At 41.1% G+C, this 17,361-nt stretch overlaps 1 protein-coding gene across 1 annotated transcript in view; it reads left to right on the top strand.

Moving 5' to 3' along the window:
• LOC115096946 (protein MTSS 2-like) overlaps window positions 1–17,361 on the top strand; it is a 180,911-nt gene that overhangs the window by 35,120 nt on the left and 128,430 nt on the right. The window contains exon 3 of the mRNA XM_029612279.1: window positions 12,071–12,144. Within this exon, the coding sequence (XP_029468139.1) occupies window positions 12,071–12,144 (74 nt within the window). The remainder of the gene's footprint in view (window positions 1–12,070; window positions 12,145–17,361) is intronic.

Below are 17,361 nucleotides of genomic sequence, written 5' to 3'. Positions count from 1 at the left end.
AATTGTTTCCAAGTTTGGCAGGGAACTTAACTCCTCCTCTGTAGTTCCATGCCCCAGGGACTCAACTCCTGATGCCTGTACCCCCCGGAAGATGTGGCTGTCCATAGGGCCTGTCCGGGGTGTCTCCGGGAGAGCTACAGGGATAGCTTTTTCCCTTGCCCACCTCTTCTTGGCTGAATGGGGCATTGCAACAAGAAAATAGATTCACAAGGTATTATCTCCAAGGAAAAAGTACTACGCTTCTCAGCTATCTCACCATATCAACTTGGAGCCTATAATGGAGGCTTCGTGGATCCAAAGAGATACTCAAATGATTTATAAATGAAAATAAAACTTCAAGAGAGAGTTCCAAGTAGCAAGATTTAAAGTTGCAAACAAAGCCGTGTGCTCTTTTGGTGCGCGCGGCTTCAGCGATGCGCCAGCAGTGGCTGCACACTGCACAAGGGTCGATTTTTTTTAAATAGTCCCTTAGCATCCCTCGGAGATGACGTCAGGATTTGCAGTACCCAGCTGCAACCTCCGTCGGGGCCTTCTCACATCGCCATACCCCCAGAACAGGCCAGCGGGCCTACTCGGGTCTCTCTCTGTCCTCTCGACCTCCACATCAGGACGTTTTAGAGAAGTAAATCTCCTAGATGAAATAAATGACTGCTTCATGGAGCAGCTGGAACAAGAACCAGTAAGAGGGGAAACTATTTTAGACCTAGTCCTTAGTAGAACACAGGATTTGGTGCGAGAGGTAACAGTGTTGTAGCCACATGGCAATAGGGGGTCAATTTTTTTCAAAAGGCAGTGCAAGTAGGCCTACCCCAGTTCCCTCCCAGTCCGCTCCAATTAAGGAGCGGACTGGGAGGGAACTTTTCTATCCCCCTACCTAACTTTCCTACCTTTTCTCCTCTCACCTCTCCTCTCCTCCCCGACCACTAACCCCTACCTAACTAGGTAAATTTTTTTTATTTTGTTACTTACTGCTCCATCCGAGCAGAAGTAACTTCTGCATGCCGGCCACCTAAAATAACTGAGAAATAAAATTGGATATTGGAAATTTTGTAAACTATCAATAACATCTGTGGTACATGAAGACTGGAGGGTTGCCAATGTAACACCAGTTTTTAAAAGGGATCAAGAGGTGATCCAGGAAATTACAGACCAGTGAGTCTGACATCTCTGCCAGGCAAAATTATAGTTTGTCCTAAAGAACAAAATTGCTGAACATATAGATAAGCATAGTTTAGTAGGACAAAGCCAAAATGGATTTAGCCAAGAGAAGTCTTGCCTCACAAATTTGCTACTTTTTTTTTTGAGAGTGTAAATAAACGTGTATAAAGGTGAACCAGTTGATATAGCATATCTGGATTTTCAGAAAACATTTGACAGTCCCTCATGAGAAAATGTCTTAGGAAATTAAGTCATGGGATAGGGAGCAGTGTCCTATTGTGGATTGCCAACTGTTTAAAAGAGAGAAAACAGAAAGTAGGGTTAAATGATACATTTTCCCAGTGGATAAAGGTGACTAGTGGAGTGCCCTAGGGATCTGTTCTGGGACCACTGCTTTTTAATATATTTATAAATCACCTGGAAATGGGAGCAACAAGTGAGGTGATCAGATTTGCAGATGACACAAAATTATTCAAAGTTATTAAATTGCAAGAGGATTGTGAGAAATCGCAAGAGGACATGGCAAAACTGGGAATCTGGGCATGCAAATGGCAAATGAAATTTAATGTGGACAAGTGCAAAGTGATGCAGTTAGGAAAGAGTAACCCAAATTATAGCTACAAAATGCAAGATTCCACTTTAGGAGTCACCACTCAGGAAAAGGATCTAGGTGTCTTCATTGAAAGAACATTAAAATCTTCTGCTTAGTGTACCTCAGCAGCCAAGAAAGCAAATAGTATGCTAGGGAATATTAGGAAAGGAATGGAGTATAAAACGGAGAATATCATAATGCCTCTGTATCACTCCATGGTGCAACCTCATCTTGAGTATTGTATGCAGTTCTGGTCACCACATCTCAAGAAAGATGTAGCAGAATTAGAAAAGGTACAGAGAAGGGCAGCCAAGATGATAAATGGGGTGTAGCAATTCCCCTATGAAGAAAGGCTAAAGATATCTTGGAGAAGAGATTGCTGAGGGGGAGATATGATTGAGATCTATAAAATGAGTCGAATGGAACGAGTAAACCTTAATTAGTTGTTTACTCTTTTGAAAAGTATAAAGACCAGGGGAGAGACAATAAAGTTACTAGGTAATACATTTCAAACTAAGAAAAAATATATATTTTTTACTCAACACATAATTAAGCTCTGGAATTCATTGCTAGAGGATGTGGTGAAAGCTATTAATGTAGCTGTATTTAAAAAAAAAAAGAAAAGGTTTTGGACAAGTTCCTGGAGGAAAAGTCCATTAACCATTATTAAGGTAGATTGCAGAAATCCACTGCTTATTCTTGGGTTAAGCAGCTTGGAATCTTTCTACCCCTTGGGATCCTGCCAGGTACTTGTGACCTAGCTTGGCCACTGTTGGAAGCAGGACACTGGGCTTGATGGACCTTGGTCTGACCCAGTAAGTCTTATGTTTTTATGACATTTGTAGAGGGAGGAGGTTATGAATAACTGCAACTTTGTATTTGATATGACAAGATATAGGTAGCTAGTGTAAATCTTTCAGGATAGAGAGTGATATATGGAAATTGTCTAATAAGACTGTTGGTCTTTGTTACTTCTTGATGACTACAAATATTGATGAATTTAATATGCATGCTGATGATGCTAGTTCCTCTTATGCTGCTGAGTTTTGTTTTCATCAATTCATTAATACACCTACCCCTGATTCTGGATATATTCTAGATTCAATGTTTTGCTCAGAGGTTTGGATGTAATATGTCTTGAATTTAGAAGTTTGTAGGCTGCTTTTGATCAGATCATTCTCTGATTTTGTTTTCTTTGCAGTGGGTTGTGTTGGCCAGTATTTGTAGTTATCAAGATAGCAAGAAACAAAAAACAACAATCTTAGTAGACAACTTCTGTAGTAATTGAGCATTTGTTTTGATAACTGATAACTAAAGAATACCATTTATGAACAGTTAGCCCCGGTTATGGAGAAGAAAGCCAGATTGCCCCTGTAGGCGAGCTCCCTGCTTCTCTAGGGATTTGATACAATTATGAAGAAGTTTAAGAAGCATAGAGGGAGAGTGCAGAAAAACTCCATATTCCTCATTTAAAAGGGTATTTGTTGGTAAGACAAAAGAATATAAGGCTGTTTAAAAGCACTTTGGGATTATATAACAAACAAGCCGTAAAGCCCGTTAAAACGGGCTACATCCCTCTGTCTCTCACCTCCCCCTCATTCTCTCTCCCCTCACTCTTCACCACCCCCCTCCCCCACTCCTCTCACTCAGTCCCCCCTCTCCCTCACTCCCTCCCACTCACTCAGTCCCCCTCTCCCTCCCTCCCACTCAGTCCCTCCCTTCACCCACCTCCATTTCCTCCCGGCGCCGTAAGCGCGACTTCCCGCAACCCTCACCCGGCTCCATTGACTCCTCCCGCTCCTGCCGGCAGATCTCGCGGGGGTCACTCCCGCGCGCGCGGCAGTGACCCCCGCGAGATCTGCCGGCAGATCTGGGGAGGAGAAGTAGCGGCACCGCGCGCGGTGCCGCTACTTCTCCTCCCGCTCCTGCCGGCAGATCTCGGGGGGGGGGGGGGCGCGGGAGTGACACCCCCCCCCCCCCCGAGATCTGCCGGCAGATCTGGGGAGGAGAAGTAGCGGCACCGCGCGCGCGCGGCGCCGCTGCTTCTCCTCCCGCTCCTGCCGGCAGATCTCGGGGGGCGCGGGAGTGACACCCTCCCCCCCCCCGAGATCTGCCGGCAGATCTGGGGGGGCGAAGCAGCGGCACCGCGCGCGCGCGGCGCCGCTGCTTCTCCTCCCGCTCCTGCGGCCCCACCGCCATTTTTTTTTTCTGATCGACGTCCTTGCCCGCACATGCGCAGTAGAGCTGCGCTCTACTGCGCATTTGCGGGCCGTCGGTCACAGGCCATTTATATAACAAATAACATTGAAATTTCTCTAAATCGTCCCTGGGAGCTGTTTACTGTGATAAAGCATTTGACTTAAAGGCCTGTAATTCTGGATTAGCTGTTACCTGGCTGTGATGAAATCGCAGACTATTTTAATGACAAAATAGTTAAAATTCATTCTCTGCTTCAGAGTGCAGATGGGATTTTAGCTGAAACAGAGTTTGATATGTCCATGGGAAATGGGTAAATTCCATCTTGTATCTCAAAAAGAAATTGAAATGGTAGTAGGAAAATTGAAAGCTACACATTCTGTGTTAGATCCTTGTGCTTTTGTTTTATATAAAGTAAGAGTTTTGAGATCATGAGAGACATAAATTAATAGGTCCTTGTCTGAGGAGACAGTGCCATAGAGGTTGAAAAGGGCACTGTTAGACCAATACAAAAAAATGTCTACCTTCTATGCAGTTATCTATTTGCGGCCAACTTCTAACTTGCCATCTCGAGCTGAGGTTTTAGAAAAATGTTTCTTAAGGCAATTGTCTGATTTTTTTTTTTTTTTTTTTTTTTTTTTTCTTGAGTATAGCGGTGTTTTTGGATGACCTCCAGCATGGATTTTGGAAAATGCACAATACAGAAACCCTGCTGTTACCTTTGCTTGACACGCTTTATTTTCAATTAGAGTGTAGAGGTTAAGGTTTTCTCTTACAATTAGACATCTCCGTGGCTTTTGACACCATGAGTCATGCTTTGCTCTGACCTGTCTGCAACATATTGGCTTTGGGGAGGGTGAAGTACTGCTGTAGTTTTTGTATCCTTTTTGGAGGACCGGAAGTAACATTGAAATTGGTAATTTGTGTTCTATATGGAGAGATGTTTTATCAGGGGTAACTCAAGGATCAGTGCTTTCATTAGTATTATTCAACATCTATATGTCCCTGTTTGGGGGGGGGGGCATTTTGAAGACCTTGGGGGTAATGTATTACTTATATGCTGATGATATCCAGCTATTTATCCCCTGGTGCATTCCTTCTGTTTTTTCCAGGAATGTCTTGCCAAATTGGTTTGTTGGTAGAGTAGAAATAATTTGTTTTTAAATTTTGGAGAAAACTAATCTGTTTGGATAGGCAAGGGAGTTCCTGAAGAGAGTTTATTTATTGGGTCTTATATGCTGTCACTCGGGTTCCATCGTAATGGTTTACAACAATAAATACATTATAAACAAAATAGCCTAATAAAACAGATATAAAACTTTAAAAAATTACAACTAATAGTGGCATTTCATAAAATAATCCTAAAATACATAAAAAAAAAAAAATACTGCTCACTCCTCCTCCTCTCTCCTAAAATAAGCTGCTATATAAAACTCTAAAAAAAAAAACAAAAAAAAAAAAACAAAACCCCCAAACAAAAACCAACCTAAAACAGTAAAACAGAGCATAAACAACAGACTTCAAGACTGGTTGGAGTGTGCCTCCTTAAAAAGTCATGTTTTCAATACTTTTTAAAACTGTTAAAAATTCATCTCCATTCTGATTTCTACCTAGAGTATGTTCCATAAATTCGGGCCTGCCAATGCGAGGGCTCTATCTCTCACTTGATTTAGTCGAGCTGATTGAACTGAAGGTATTGTGAGTAGCCCTTTATTGGCGGAACACAGGTTTCTCTGAGGAGCGTGTAATTTAATAGCTGCGTTTAGCCAATCTACCTGGTCTCCATAAATCAACTTATGTAAAATGCAGAGGGATTTAAATTTGACTCTGTATTCTATCGGTAACAAGTGCAAATGGATTAAGGTTGGTGTGATATGTTCGCTTTTGCTTTTCCCAGTCAAAATGCGTGCTGCTATGTTCTGAAGTACCTGCAAAGGTCGGTTAGTAGAAGCAGGTAATCCTAATAGTAAGGTGTTACAATAATCTAAACTACCAAATAGTAATGATTGCAGAACTGTACGGAAATCATTCTGCTTGAGTAAGGGTTTCAGTCGCCATAGAATTAAAAGCTTTGCATACCCTTCTTTTACTTGTTGTAACATGTTTTTTAAAGCTGAATTCTGAGTCTAGAATGACGCCCAGATCCCTGATACTTTCTGCAAATTTGAGTATTGTATTATCCTCTAACAAAATCTGATTGCTGTTTCTTGGGATATTTTCCTTTCAAGAAGTATAGTTTCTGTCTTCTCAACATTCAATATCAATCTTATCTGTGAGAGAACTTGCTTTATAACCTTCAGATACTATGACACGAGTTTGCCTGCTTTTTCCACCGAATCATCAATTGGGACCAAAAACTGTATGTCACCTGCATATAAAAAATGAATCGCGCCCAGTTGTGATAGCAGATGACACAGTGGCAACATGTAGATGTTAAACAGCAATGCCGACAGGGATGAACCCTGTGGCACACCTGTGTTCAATTCTTATTTATCAGAGCAAGTGTTATTAATTTGGACTTGATAAAAAAAAAAACCAAACTATTAGATAAAGCTTGAAACCATTTAAGCACTGTATCGGGCCAATTTCTGTTAGTCTCTGTAATAAAATCTGATTAACGGTATCAAAAGCCGCGGATAAATCTAGGAGAACGAAGTAAGATTGTCCATGGTCCATCCCTCGCAATAGTGTATTTGAAAGTGATAAAAACAATGTCTCTGTACTAAAATGCCGCCTAAAACCATATTGAGAGGGATATAAGATATTATTGGAATGTAAATAAAATAATTGTTTAAAAACTATCTTTTCCATCAACTTTGCTTAAAAAAAAAAGAGAGGTTTGACACCGGCCTATAGTTCAGCATAGTTGGGTCTAAATTCTTTTTCTTCAAAATGGGGTGCATTACTGCTCCCTTTAGGCTATTCGGTAACACTTCTTTTAAAGATATGTTTATTATCCTGGAAATGGTTGGAATGATAGTATCCGGAATCAATTTTAGGGCTGTGGTTCTAATGGGATCTACAGGGTGGCTGGCTGGGTTAAGTGATTTCAGTAGTTTGCTCTATTTCCATGTTGGATATGTCATCAAAATCAGACCATTTTGGTGTCTCTCTTATATTGAAACTGATCTTTTGTGACTTAGTTTATCCATACTAATTAGTAAATTATCTATTTTATCCTTGAAAAAACTGACAACTTCATTGCACCGTGATTCTGCCAGCTTTGTTGTAGGCTGGCTCTTGTCAGAGGTTAAATTATCTACAATATTAAATAATATTTTATGATTATTTGAAAATGTTATGGATTTTATTGCCATAATCATTTTTTTGCTGCATCGATTGACTTGTTATAGTAAGCTTAAAAAGTCTGAATTTGTTAATGACTTTGTGGTTCATCTTCTTTGGAGTATAATGGGGTGACTCTGCCAGTTATTTTCCATGCTGGAAATTTGGGGTTTCTTCTGGATTCAAAATTTACTTTTAAAGAGCAGCTAAAGAATATATCAAAGTATTCTATAAATTAAAGCTGTTGAGGTCTTTAAAAATCTTGTTATCCAGTTATTTTGTTTTAGATCGGGTTTCCAGTCTATAGTGTTGAGACAAATTTAATTATTGTAACAGCTTGTATATTTGTTTACCTAAGAATCACATTCCTGTCATGCAGTTGCTACAAAATGCAATAGCAAGACTATTACTGTCTGCTGGGCCTCAGGAGCATACCTCTCCCATTTTAAGAGTTATATTGGCTCCCTGTCCACTGGAGAACCCAGTTTAAGGTTTTGATAGTAATTCAAAGCTGTTGTATTCTGATACTGTATGTTCATTGCGAAAAAGATTGACTTTGTCCCCTCATGTCCTTTGTGGACTTCACAATCAAAAACTCTAAAGATTCTATCGATTAAAAAAAACAAACTATAAACTTCAGCAAACACGCTTAAGAGCCATCCCTTATTCTGGTCCTGTACTCTGGAATGCACTACCCACTGCATTGCATGATGAGCAGGATCTTAAAACTTTTAGGGAGCAGTTTTAAAAGCTGTGAGGTCGATGTTCAAATGCTAGATAGGGCAGATAAGTAAGGATTTATCCGGCTTTCAAGTTTGCTCACCCACAACTTGTGCAGCTATGGTCATATCAGGGCGGTGCTACTTAGCCGGTTAATTTATACGGCTAAGTAATGATATTCAGCCTTAGACAGATAACTTATTTGGCTAAGTTGGACCTGCTCAATAACTAAACTTAGACGGATAGCTTATTCATCTGAGTAGCTATTTATCTGGGTGATTTATCAAATCACGGTGAACCTAGAAGATGTGGTAGGCCTGATTGACAAACTGAAGAGTAGTAAATCACCTGGACCGGATGGTATACACCCCAGAGTTCTGAAGGAACTAAAAAATGACATTTCAGACCTATTAGTAAAAATTTGTAACTTATCATTAAAATCATCCATTGTACCTGAAGACTGGAGGATAGCAAATGTAACCCCAATATTTAAAAAGGGCTCCAGGGGCGATCCGGGAAACTACAGACCGGTTAGCCTGACTTCAGTGCCAGGAAAAATAGTGGAAAGTGTTCTAAACATCAAAATCACAGAACATATAGAAAGACATGGTTTAATGGAACAAAGTCAGCATGGCTTTACCCAGGGCAAGTCTTGCCTCACAAATCTGCTTCACTTTTTTGAAGGAGTTAATAAACATGTGGATAAAGGTGAACCGGTAGATATAGTATACTTGGATTTTCAGAAGGCATTTGACAAAGTTCCTCATGAGAGGCTTCTATGAAAAGTAAAAAGTCATGGGATAGGTGGCGATGTCCTTTCGTGGATTGCAAACTGGCTAAAAGACAGGAAACAGAGAGTAGGATTAAATGGGCAATTTTCTCAGTGGAAGGGAGTGGACAGTGGAGTGCCTCAGGGATCTGTATTGGGACCCTTACTGTTCAATATATTTATAAATGATCTGGAAAGAAATACGACGAGTGAGATAATCAAATTTGCAGATGACACAAAATTGTTCAGAGTAGTTAAATCACAAGCAGATTGTGATAAATTGCAGGAAGACCTTGTGAGACTGGAAAATTGGGCATCCAAATGGCAGATGAAATTTAATGTGGATAAGTGCGAGGTGATGCATATAGGGAAAAATAACCCATGCTATATTACACAATGTTGGGTTCCATATTATGTGCTACAACCCAAGAAAGAGATCTAGGTGTCATAGTGGATAACACATTGAAATCATCGGTTCAGTGTGCTGCGGCAGTCAAAAAAGCAAACAGAATGTTGGGAATTATTAGAAAAGGAATGGTGAATAAAACGGAAAATGTCATAATGCCTCTGTATCGCTCCATGGTGAGACCGCACCTTGAATACTGTGTACAATTCTGGTCGCCACATCTCAAAAAAGATATAATTGCGATAGAGAAGGTACAGAGAAGGGTTACCAAAATGATAAGGGGAATGGAACAGCTCCCCTATGAGGAAAGACTAAAGAGGTTAGGACTTTTCAGCTTGGAGAAGAGACGACTGAGGGGGGATATGATAGAGGTGTTTAAAATCATGAGAGGTCTAGAACGGGTAGATGTGAATCGGTTATTTACTCTTTCAGATAGTAGAAAGACTAGGGGGCACTCCATGAAGTTAGCATGGGGCACATTTAAAACTAATCGGAGAAAGTTCTTTTTTACTCAACGCACAATTAAACTCTGTTGCCAGAGAATGTGGTTAGTGCAGTTAGTATAGCTGTGTTTAAAAAAGGATTGGATAAGTTCTTGGAGGAGAAGTCCATTACCTGCTATTAAGTTCACTTAGAGAATAGCCACTGCCATTAGCAATGATTACATGGAATAGACTTAGTTTTTGGGTACTTGCCAGGTTCTTATGGCCTGGATTGGCCACTGTTGGAAACAGGATGCTGGGCTTGATGGACCCTTGGTCTGACCCAGTATGGCATTTTCTTATGTTCTTATGGGGATATTCAGCAGCATAGTCGTGCTGCTGAATATACCATCTAAGTTAGCCGGATATATCTGAATGGCTAGGTTTCTAGATCGACCTCTAGCTATTTTAATGAAGCCATTTTGTTATATCTATCTGTCTATAGATATATAGTTTTTTGGGGTTTTTTTAAATCTGTGTATGTAATGTCTGATAAGTGTGTGCTTAAATGCCTATTTTGTTTTATTTAGGGAATACCCATGACGAACAATGCATTGGAGGTAGCGATTATAAAACATGTTAACTAAAAATAAATTCCATGGAGACAGCCCTTAAGACCCTATAAGATAAATGGCTTTTATTCTGCAGTCTATGAGTTCTACATTTCCAGGACCATAATGTCCAGTTCTGGCTTCCTCTGGCCAAATTCCTGCAAAGTTATGACCTGTGGAGTGTAAGCTCGAGGGGCTGACGTGTTGGGATACAGTTGTATCCTCAGAGTCACTTGCTTGGGATCTCTTTTTCAAAGGGACCAATCTATTCAGCTCTCAGCTTGAGGAACTTTCTGAAGGACATGATGATTGGATAAAAGGACCTCCTCTTTTCTGTCCGACCAAAATAAGTCTGAAAACCCTGGAGAGATTCAAAATCTGTATCCCGCTCTTCGGGCATTGTTTCAAAATAGCTTAAGGGAGGTCAGTGGGCAAAGAAATTGTGTCCTGTAATTGGCCAAAAATCTGTACCTTGTGTGTGATCTTTAAAGAAGATCGCATCCAACCGCTAACGTAAGATGAACTTGTAGGCGTTATGGAGAAGTGGGCAGTATCATTAAGCATTGATCGCTGACTTGGAAGAGGATTAATATTGGTGGATAACATGAATTTGGATATTGAATAAGGATTTGCAAGATTTTGAAGCTATTGCGATTATTTCATTAAAAGCTATATGGGATGTGGCAGGTATTTAAAGATAATTGCCCCTGAGGAAGCCTGTTATGCTTTGGGTGAAACAAAGAATTCTTTGCAAGATATTTGACAGGAAGGATAATACCATATGTGAAGCTGATATGGAACAAAATTTATACTTAAAAAATATTTGTAATAAAGAAGAGCAATTCGATGGTATATTAGGCATATAGGGAAATATTATTCTAGTCATCTGCATTTTCTGGTTAGATAGCCTTTAGTGATAAGGTTTTTTAAGGGTGATTCATGTGAGTATGGTATGAATAGGTATGAGTGTTATGGGATTCTAGGAGTTTTATGATTTTGGGTCAGCAATAATTGTGATTAAAATAAAGTTTGTGTAAGAGAGATGAACGTATTTGATATTGATATGATTTCATGCATTTATGCGTATTGAAATATTTTTGTAAGCTTCATACAATAAATTATTTAAAATATATAATTTTAAATAACATCTTGTATTGGGGTTCTCTCTTTTGATTAGTTCACGTTGACTATATGAGAGACAATATATTTTTTTATATTCTTTAAAGAACGACATTTCTGTGTGTTTAATGGTGGCTGAGCAAGTAAATAGGGTAGCACAACAAACAATTTGAGGACAAGTTTGAGCAGTCGGTGAGAGATCTGCAGCTCAGATGGAAAAGAATTTCACATAAGGTTTAGAAGCAGGATTTTTATTTCCATGGAGATCCAGGGGTTCTGTTTGTTGCCTGACTGGATGAGTTCTGTGGACAGTAATTAATAATGGTTTGTGGTGTGTTTTTTTTTTTTTGTTTGTTTGTTTGTTTTTTTTAATTTGAATGACCTGAAGCACATACGAAATGTGAGGCACAAGGTTGGGGAAGCAGACAGGGTTAGTCATGAGGGAGAAGTACAAAGAGTTTCAACAAGTGTCCAATTTTGATTTCCATTCCCAAGGGCAGTATCCCAGGGGTGTCATGGTGGCCATGACATTGGCGTTAACTGGCCCTTGTGCATCTACATTGTAACCCCCCTCATCACTCTATCACAGCGGTTTTGTGACTGCTTTTGTGGTTTGAGTTGTGCGGTGTTGTGGCACCAGTTTTACTGTGGATAGCTGTGTGAAAATAAACCGGTTTATGTATTCAGGGCCCTTCATTTACTTCGTGTATGCCATGTTTAGAGCTGGATCTTTTTTTGTGCTGCATAGTCCTCTCAAGAGATTCATTTTCTGATGATTCCATTTTTTTTTAGGACGACAGCAGTGGTGACTGGTTCCTTTCTGGATGCCTTTCAGAAAATAGCGGATATGGCCATGAACACACGAGGTAATTTGACACGCTTGGTTTCAGAACTTGGTTTCCACTGTTTTGGATTCATCCTTGGTTATCCCTTGAGAGAGCGCTTTTCCATGCAAAATGCAGTCGGGGCTCATGTTTGTTCCCTGCGTTGCTTGCGGCAATGCTTTAATTTTTACAATATTCAGAAGCCCTGCTTCATTCCTGTCCTGTTTATCAGAGCCGAGTCATAAACTCACTGCCTTGATTGATGTCTTTGCTTTGTTATCTTAGACAATCTACACATTGGCTGTGTGAAATGCAGCTCAAACTATGAGTAACAATAATGAACAAAGAGGATACTTCCTGTCTGTAATTGTATTTCAGGGGTTCAAAGTGCAATTGAAGGTTGTTAACACACCCGCTCATTGATGGGCAGGAAATACCCTCAAATTTATTTCTTTTTTTCAGCTGAGATCCACTTATAAGACAAGTGTTTGTTAGAATTACCTCTGTACATTCATTAGGTACCTGCTGTATTTGTTTTTTGCTGTTTTCTGTAATCCAGTGTTTCCCAACCCTTTCAAGCACAAGGGACACTGTGTGGCGCACTGAACTCCACCGAGCAAGCAGTGCGGACAGAGAGAGGACCCATAGGACCAAAAGAGAGAGCTAGGGAAGCACTGAAAGCCCCACCAGTGTCCCTTCCAAACTTTAAAACGGGGCAGAGAAGCACATGAACCCATGAGAGTGGATCAGTGCAGGAGAAGGGAGACGATGGTGTAGTTTGGGCAGCTGGTTTGGGGCTTCAGAGCTCTTTCACTGCTGCTGCTCCCAGCACTCAGATTGAGTCACATCCAGTACTCTGACGCTCGCCCCCATCTCACTCAGCCTGGGGATAAGACAGAGGCTGGAATGGCTCAAAGGATGTCTCGGGAAGGAGAAGCTGAAATGTGTGTCATACAAAGCTATCTGTGTCTTCCATGCCACCCATTAATTACCACATTCTGGTGCTCATGCATGGCTGTACTTGTTCTCAGAGAGGTAAGAGCCACCACTGGTGGTAGTGCGGAGAGCAGAGCCCAGATACTAGCCTGGATATGAGCATCAGGCCGTGGTGATACTTCTGTGGCACACCTGATCAGATCTACAAGAAAACCAGTGGGAAATGCTGTTGGGATCTCTAGAAGCTTTCATTGTCTGCCTTGAGAATAGAGGGGAGGTGTGGCTTTGTACGAAGTAAACTGAAATTTGCAGAGGGAGGGACTAGGACATTGTGCTCTGAATTCATTTAAATGTTTCATTACTTCCTGGAAACAAGATTACTAGCAATGGTAACATGGAATAGACTTCGTTTTTGGGTACTTGCCAGGTTCTTATGGCCTGGATTGGCCACTGTTGGAAACAGGATGCTGGGCTTGATGGACCCTTGGTCTGACCCAGTATGGCATGTTCTTATGTTCAGAGGAGTGGAGAAAGGCCCATGTCATCTGCCCGCAGAAAAGTGAAAGTATGGAGGAAACTGGAAACTGCAACTCAGTTTATCCTGGCAGGGAAATTAATATAAGTTCTGCTGAAGGAAAGGATGGGAAATTAGATTTCTTTGGAAGTGGTAATATCTCCATATAGATCATTGGTGACAGCTTCTCTGGACAGTTGTCTGATCTTGGAGGCTAAATCTCCAGAAGGATATAGGTAGAACAGAGGCAGTCTTTAGGCAACTGGGCTACCAAATTGTTGCAGAGTCTGTATCATAACACACATGAAGTGAGACTTCAGAACTTAAATGATGTTGTTACCATCCACATACTTTTCCAGGCAGCGAGTTCAAAGCGAGTTATAGTAGTTCAAGGTAACATTCATAAGCTTGCAGATAAGATAGGGAGGCACAGGTCAGCGTTTACAGTCAGTGTCATAATGTATATTCTACGGGAAAGGTGATGTGATAGCAGTGCAAGACGTCAGGCACGCAGTTTCCAATGGGGAACATTCTAGAGCAAGGGGTCATGGCGTAAGGCTAGAGTAGACTCATGAAGAACTTGAAGCATGATAAGTACATGCAGCAGCTTCCCATTGGAGGGGAAAGATTGGTATGGAATTTCTGAAAGGCCTGGATCAGGCACAGATTTATTCTTTTGGTTGGGAGAGTGAAAATTATTGGGCCTGGCAGTCTTTTATCAGTTTATCTGTTTCTGTATGTATGTTTGTTTGGTTATATTTTTATGTATGTTAATTTTGTTAGGCGTTTCGAAATTTATGACACATGCGGGTTATAAATTTTAATGAATTGAAATTGTGGGTGACAATTGAGTGAACCATGCACAGTTCAGCTGCAGATCCCTTTTGTGGGTTCTTTTATGGTGGAAGTAGAAGAGGGACTCGCTAATATAAGATGTTCCTTGTGCCCACTAACCTATCTGTTTGGGGTGGATGCATGCAGAAAGCAATCCCTTCTGCAGGAAAATTTTGCTCCTTTTATTTTTTGCCACAGCAGATTACTCCTGCTTCTCTTGTTTTTCCAGCTCATTCGGAGCTAGGGCTATAATCCCATGAGCCTTTATTCACAACTTCTTAGAGATTTCCCCCCTCCCCCCCCCAACATACCTAGTCTGGTCATTATACTGACAGTCCTGGATCAGGGACCATGTACCTGAGCCCTTCTGGAACCCTTCATCATGGGCTCTAAATTCAGCCAGTAGGTGTCATCTCACCACCCATCCTTTGCAGCATCCCGGCCAACCTGGGGAGAAGTCCTGACACTTCCTCATGGCAGTGAATATTATAGCAGATGAGGATTGCGGGGCCCAGATTACTTCTTGCTGCATGCCCATAGACCAGTGTTTTCTTAACCCTCTCTTGGAGGTGCACCTAACTGGTCTGGTTTTCAGGATATCTGGAATGATTATGCATAAAGTAGATTTGCATGCACCGGATCTCCAGTATATGCAAATCAATCACATGCATATTCATTGTGGCAATCCTGAAAACCCGGCTGGCTAGGTGTGCCTCCAGGAGAGAGGGTTCAGAAACACTGCCATAGTCCCTGGTTGATGTTGAGCTTTTGTTCCCTTTGTGACTAGGAACCTTCCATTCTTAACCTATCGTTTCTTAAACTCTGCCACGGCTGTTATTGCTTCCACCATTTCTTCTGGAAGGAAGTGCCATGCATCCACTAATTTCTCTAGGAAGTAATATTTTCTAATGTTAGCCCTGAGCCTACCTCCTTGGAGCCTCGTATCACAATCTCTTGTTCTAGAATATCCTATTCAGTGGAACAAGTTTGCTTTTTGTGCCTTATTTATACTTTTCAGGAATTTGAATATAATTATCCTATCCCCTCCCCTCTCCTCTCGGGTACACCTACCCAAGTTTGATTTCATCTCGTAGGGCTTTTGGTCAGGCCTTGCACTATTTTGGTAGTTTTTTTTCTCTGGATAGCCACCACTTTCTCTTTATCATCCCTGAATTATTGCAGATGAGGTCCTGCCAATGGCCTGTACTACTGATTTTCCTTTTTCTAAAAGTGTAACCAGAGGGCTTGGAAAAGGGGCTAACTGGAAATAGTTTGAAGATTTAGATTACCCCCATCCTCTTTGCTGTTTGCCAGCCCCCTCACCAATCAATCAATATTTGCTAATCACACTAAATGATCTCGGTGTACAGTACAGTTAGCCTTAGCCAGCTGGAGTCGATGCAGAGAGAGAATTAATTATGAGCTCGTGCGTTGATGTTTTGTAATGTGTGCTGGCAGTCATAGTTGAACTGCTGAGGGTTATCCTGTATGCAAAATGAATGAAACCCTTCAGTGTGTGCAACGTTGATTCCTAAAGGCAGGTCAACTGTGCATGAAAACTGAGGGAACATTATATCTAGCAAACATGATATAAAAAAAAAAAAAAGTGCATCATGGAACTGAGCTACAGAGTATAGAGAGCGCCTCCCTTTTTTGAAGGAGCGAATCACAATCAAGAAGGTTGCAAAGCATGTATTCCTCGATTCTGGTCGAATTATCCAGCTGAGTAAATGGCAGAATAGCTGAAGATATTTCTTGTGCTGTGAGAAATTTGGTCCAGCGTTTTGGTTTTTTTTCCCCTGCTCATTTGGACTTTTGCTAAATTCTTGAAACCATATTGAAAGGGCCAGGGAAGTGTCCGAATCTGTGCACAAGGCTAGTAAGTGCACTGAGCATAGCTGTAAACCTTCACGTTTACTCTCAACCCTTTGCAGCAGGAAATGCTAAGAAACTGAAATGGTGATTCCAGGGAAAACAGGAAGCCAGTCCTAAAGCACTTTCGCTGCACCAATAATAGGAAACAAGAAATACCTAAAGGGGAAACTAAAAACAAGGTAACCTGACAGCACATCCCGCCGGGCAGACTGGATAGGCTGCTGGGCTTTATCTGCCATACAGGGTGATCCAGTACCGAGCGGTAGGAAGAGCTGCGTTAGTGCCTACGGCACCTGCTGTGCTTCTGTTAATTTTAACAGTGGCAGACTGATAGAGACTCTCGCAGTAAGGAAAGGGGTAAAATGAGGAGAATATTGGCCTCCAAAATATTATTCTACTCTCATGGGATACCTGAGATATCATCGGCTTCTTGCCCAGATTTCGTATGCCTACTAGGAAAATACCAGGGGTGTCACCGCAATACTAGCCCATAGTCACTAAATAGAAACCGGTTCAGATATCTAAGGTGTAGGGAGCATGGTCAAATGAAAGCCGGAGAGAAGAGCCAGGCTTTCACTTGCCCCCTGAAGTAAAGATAATTCTGGGTTAAGCATAGCTCTGCTGGGCGAGAACGCCAACGGGCAGGAGCCGCTTGATCTCATTCAGCAATGGAATGACTGGGCAGGTTCCCTCAAAGAGCCTTAAAAGACCTAGAGGGAGACAACTTGTCCCTCTGATATGATAGTTCATTCCCTCTTAGGGCTGATGTTCAACCGTCTCTATAGCTTTATTGATAAGAATCTGTTTTTTGTATGGTTGTATATGAAACTAAATTTTATTTAATTTTTTTTTAAAGAATTAAAAAAAAAAAATGTTGCCATTAAATGCCTTGTAGAAAAAAATAACTAATACAACTGAAATGTAGTCTATACAGGGAAAGGAGGAGAAACGGTGTCGTTTATGCTAGAGAAAGGAAGTGAACCTTGCATGTAGGTTAGTGTGGACCCAGTACTGCAGAACCGGCCTTGTAAGGCAAAGCTCTGCAGGGACACACACCATGGGGCAGATTTTAAAACCTGCGCGCAGGCACAGATTTGTTC

The sequence above is a fragment of the Rhinatrema bivittatum genome, chromosome 8 (assembly GCF_901001135.1).
Source record: "Rhinatrema bivittatum chromosome 8, aRhiBiv1.1, whole genome shotgun sequence".
Taxonomy (NCBI): domain Eukaryota; kingdom Metazoa; phylum Chordata; class Amphibia; order Gymnophiona; family Rhinatrematidae; genus Rhinatrema; species Rhinatrema bivittatum.
Note: the sequence above shows the minus strand (reverse complement) of the source record. Positions and strands in the feature narration are given on the sequence as shown.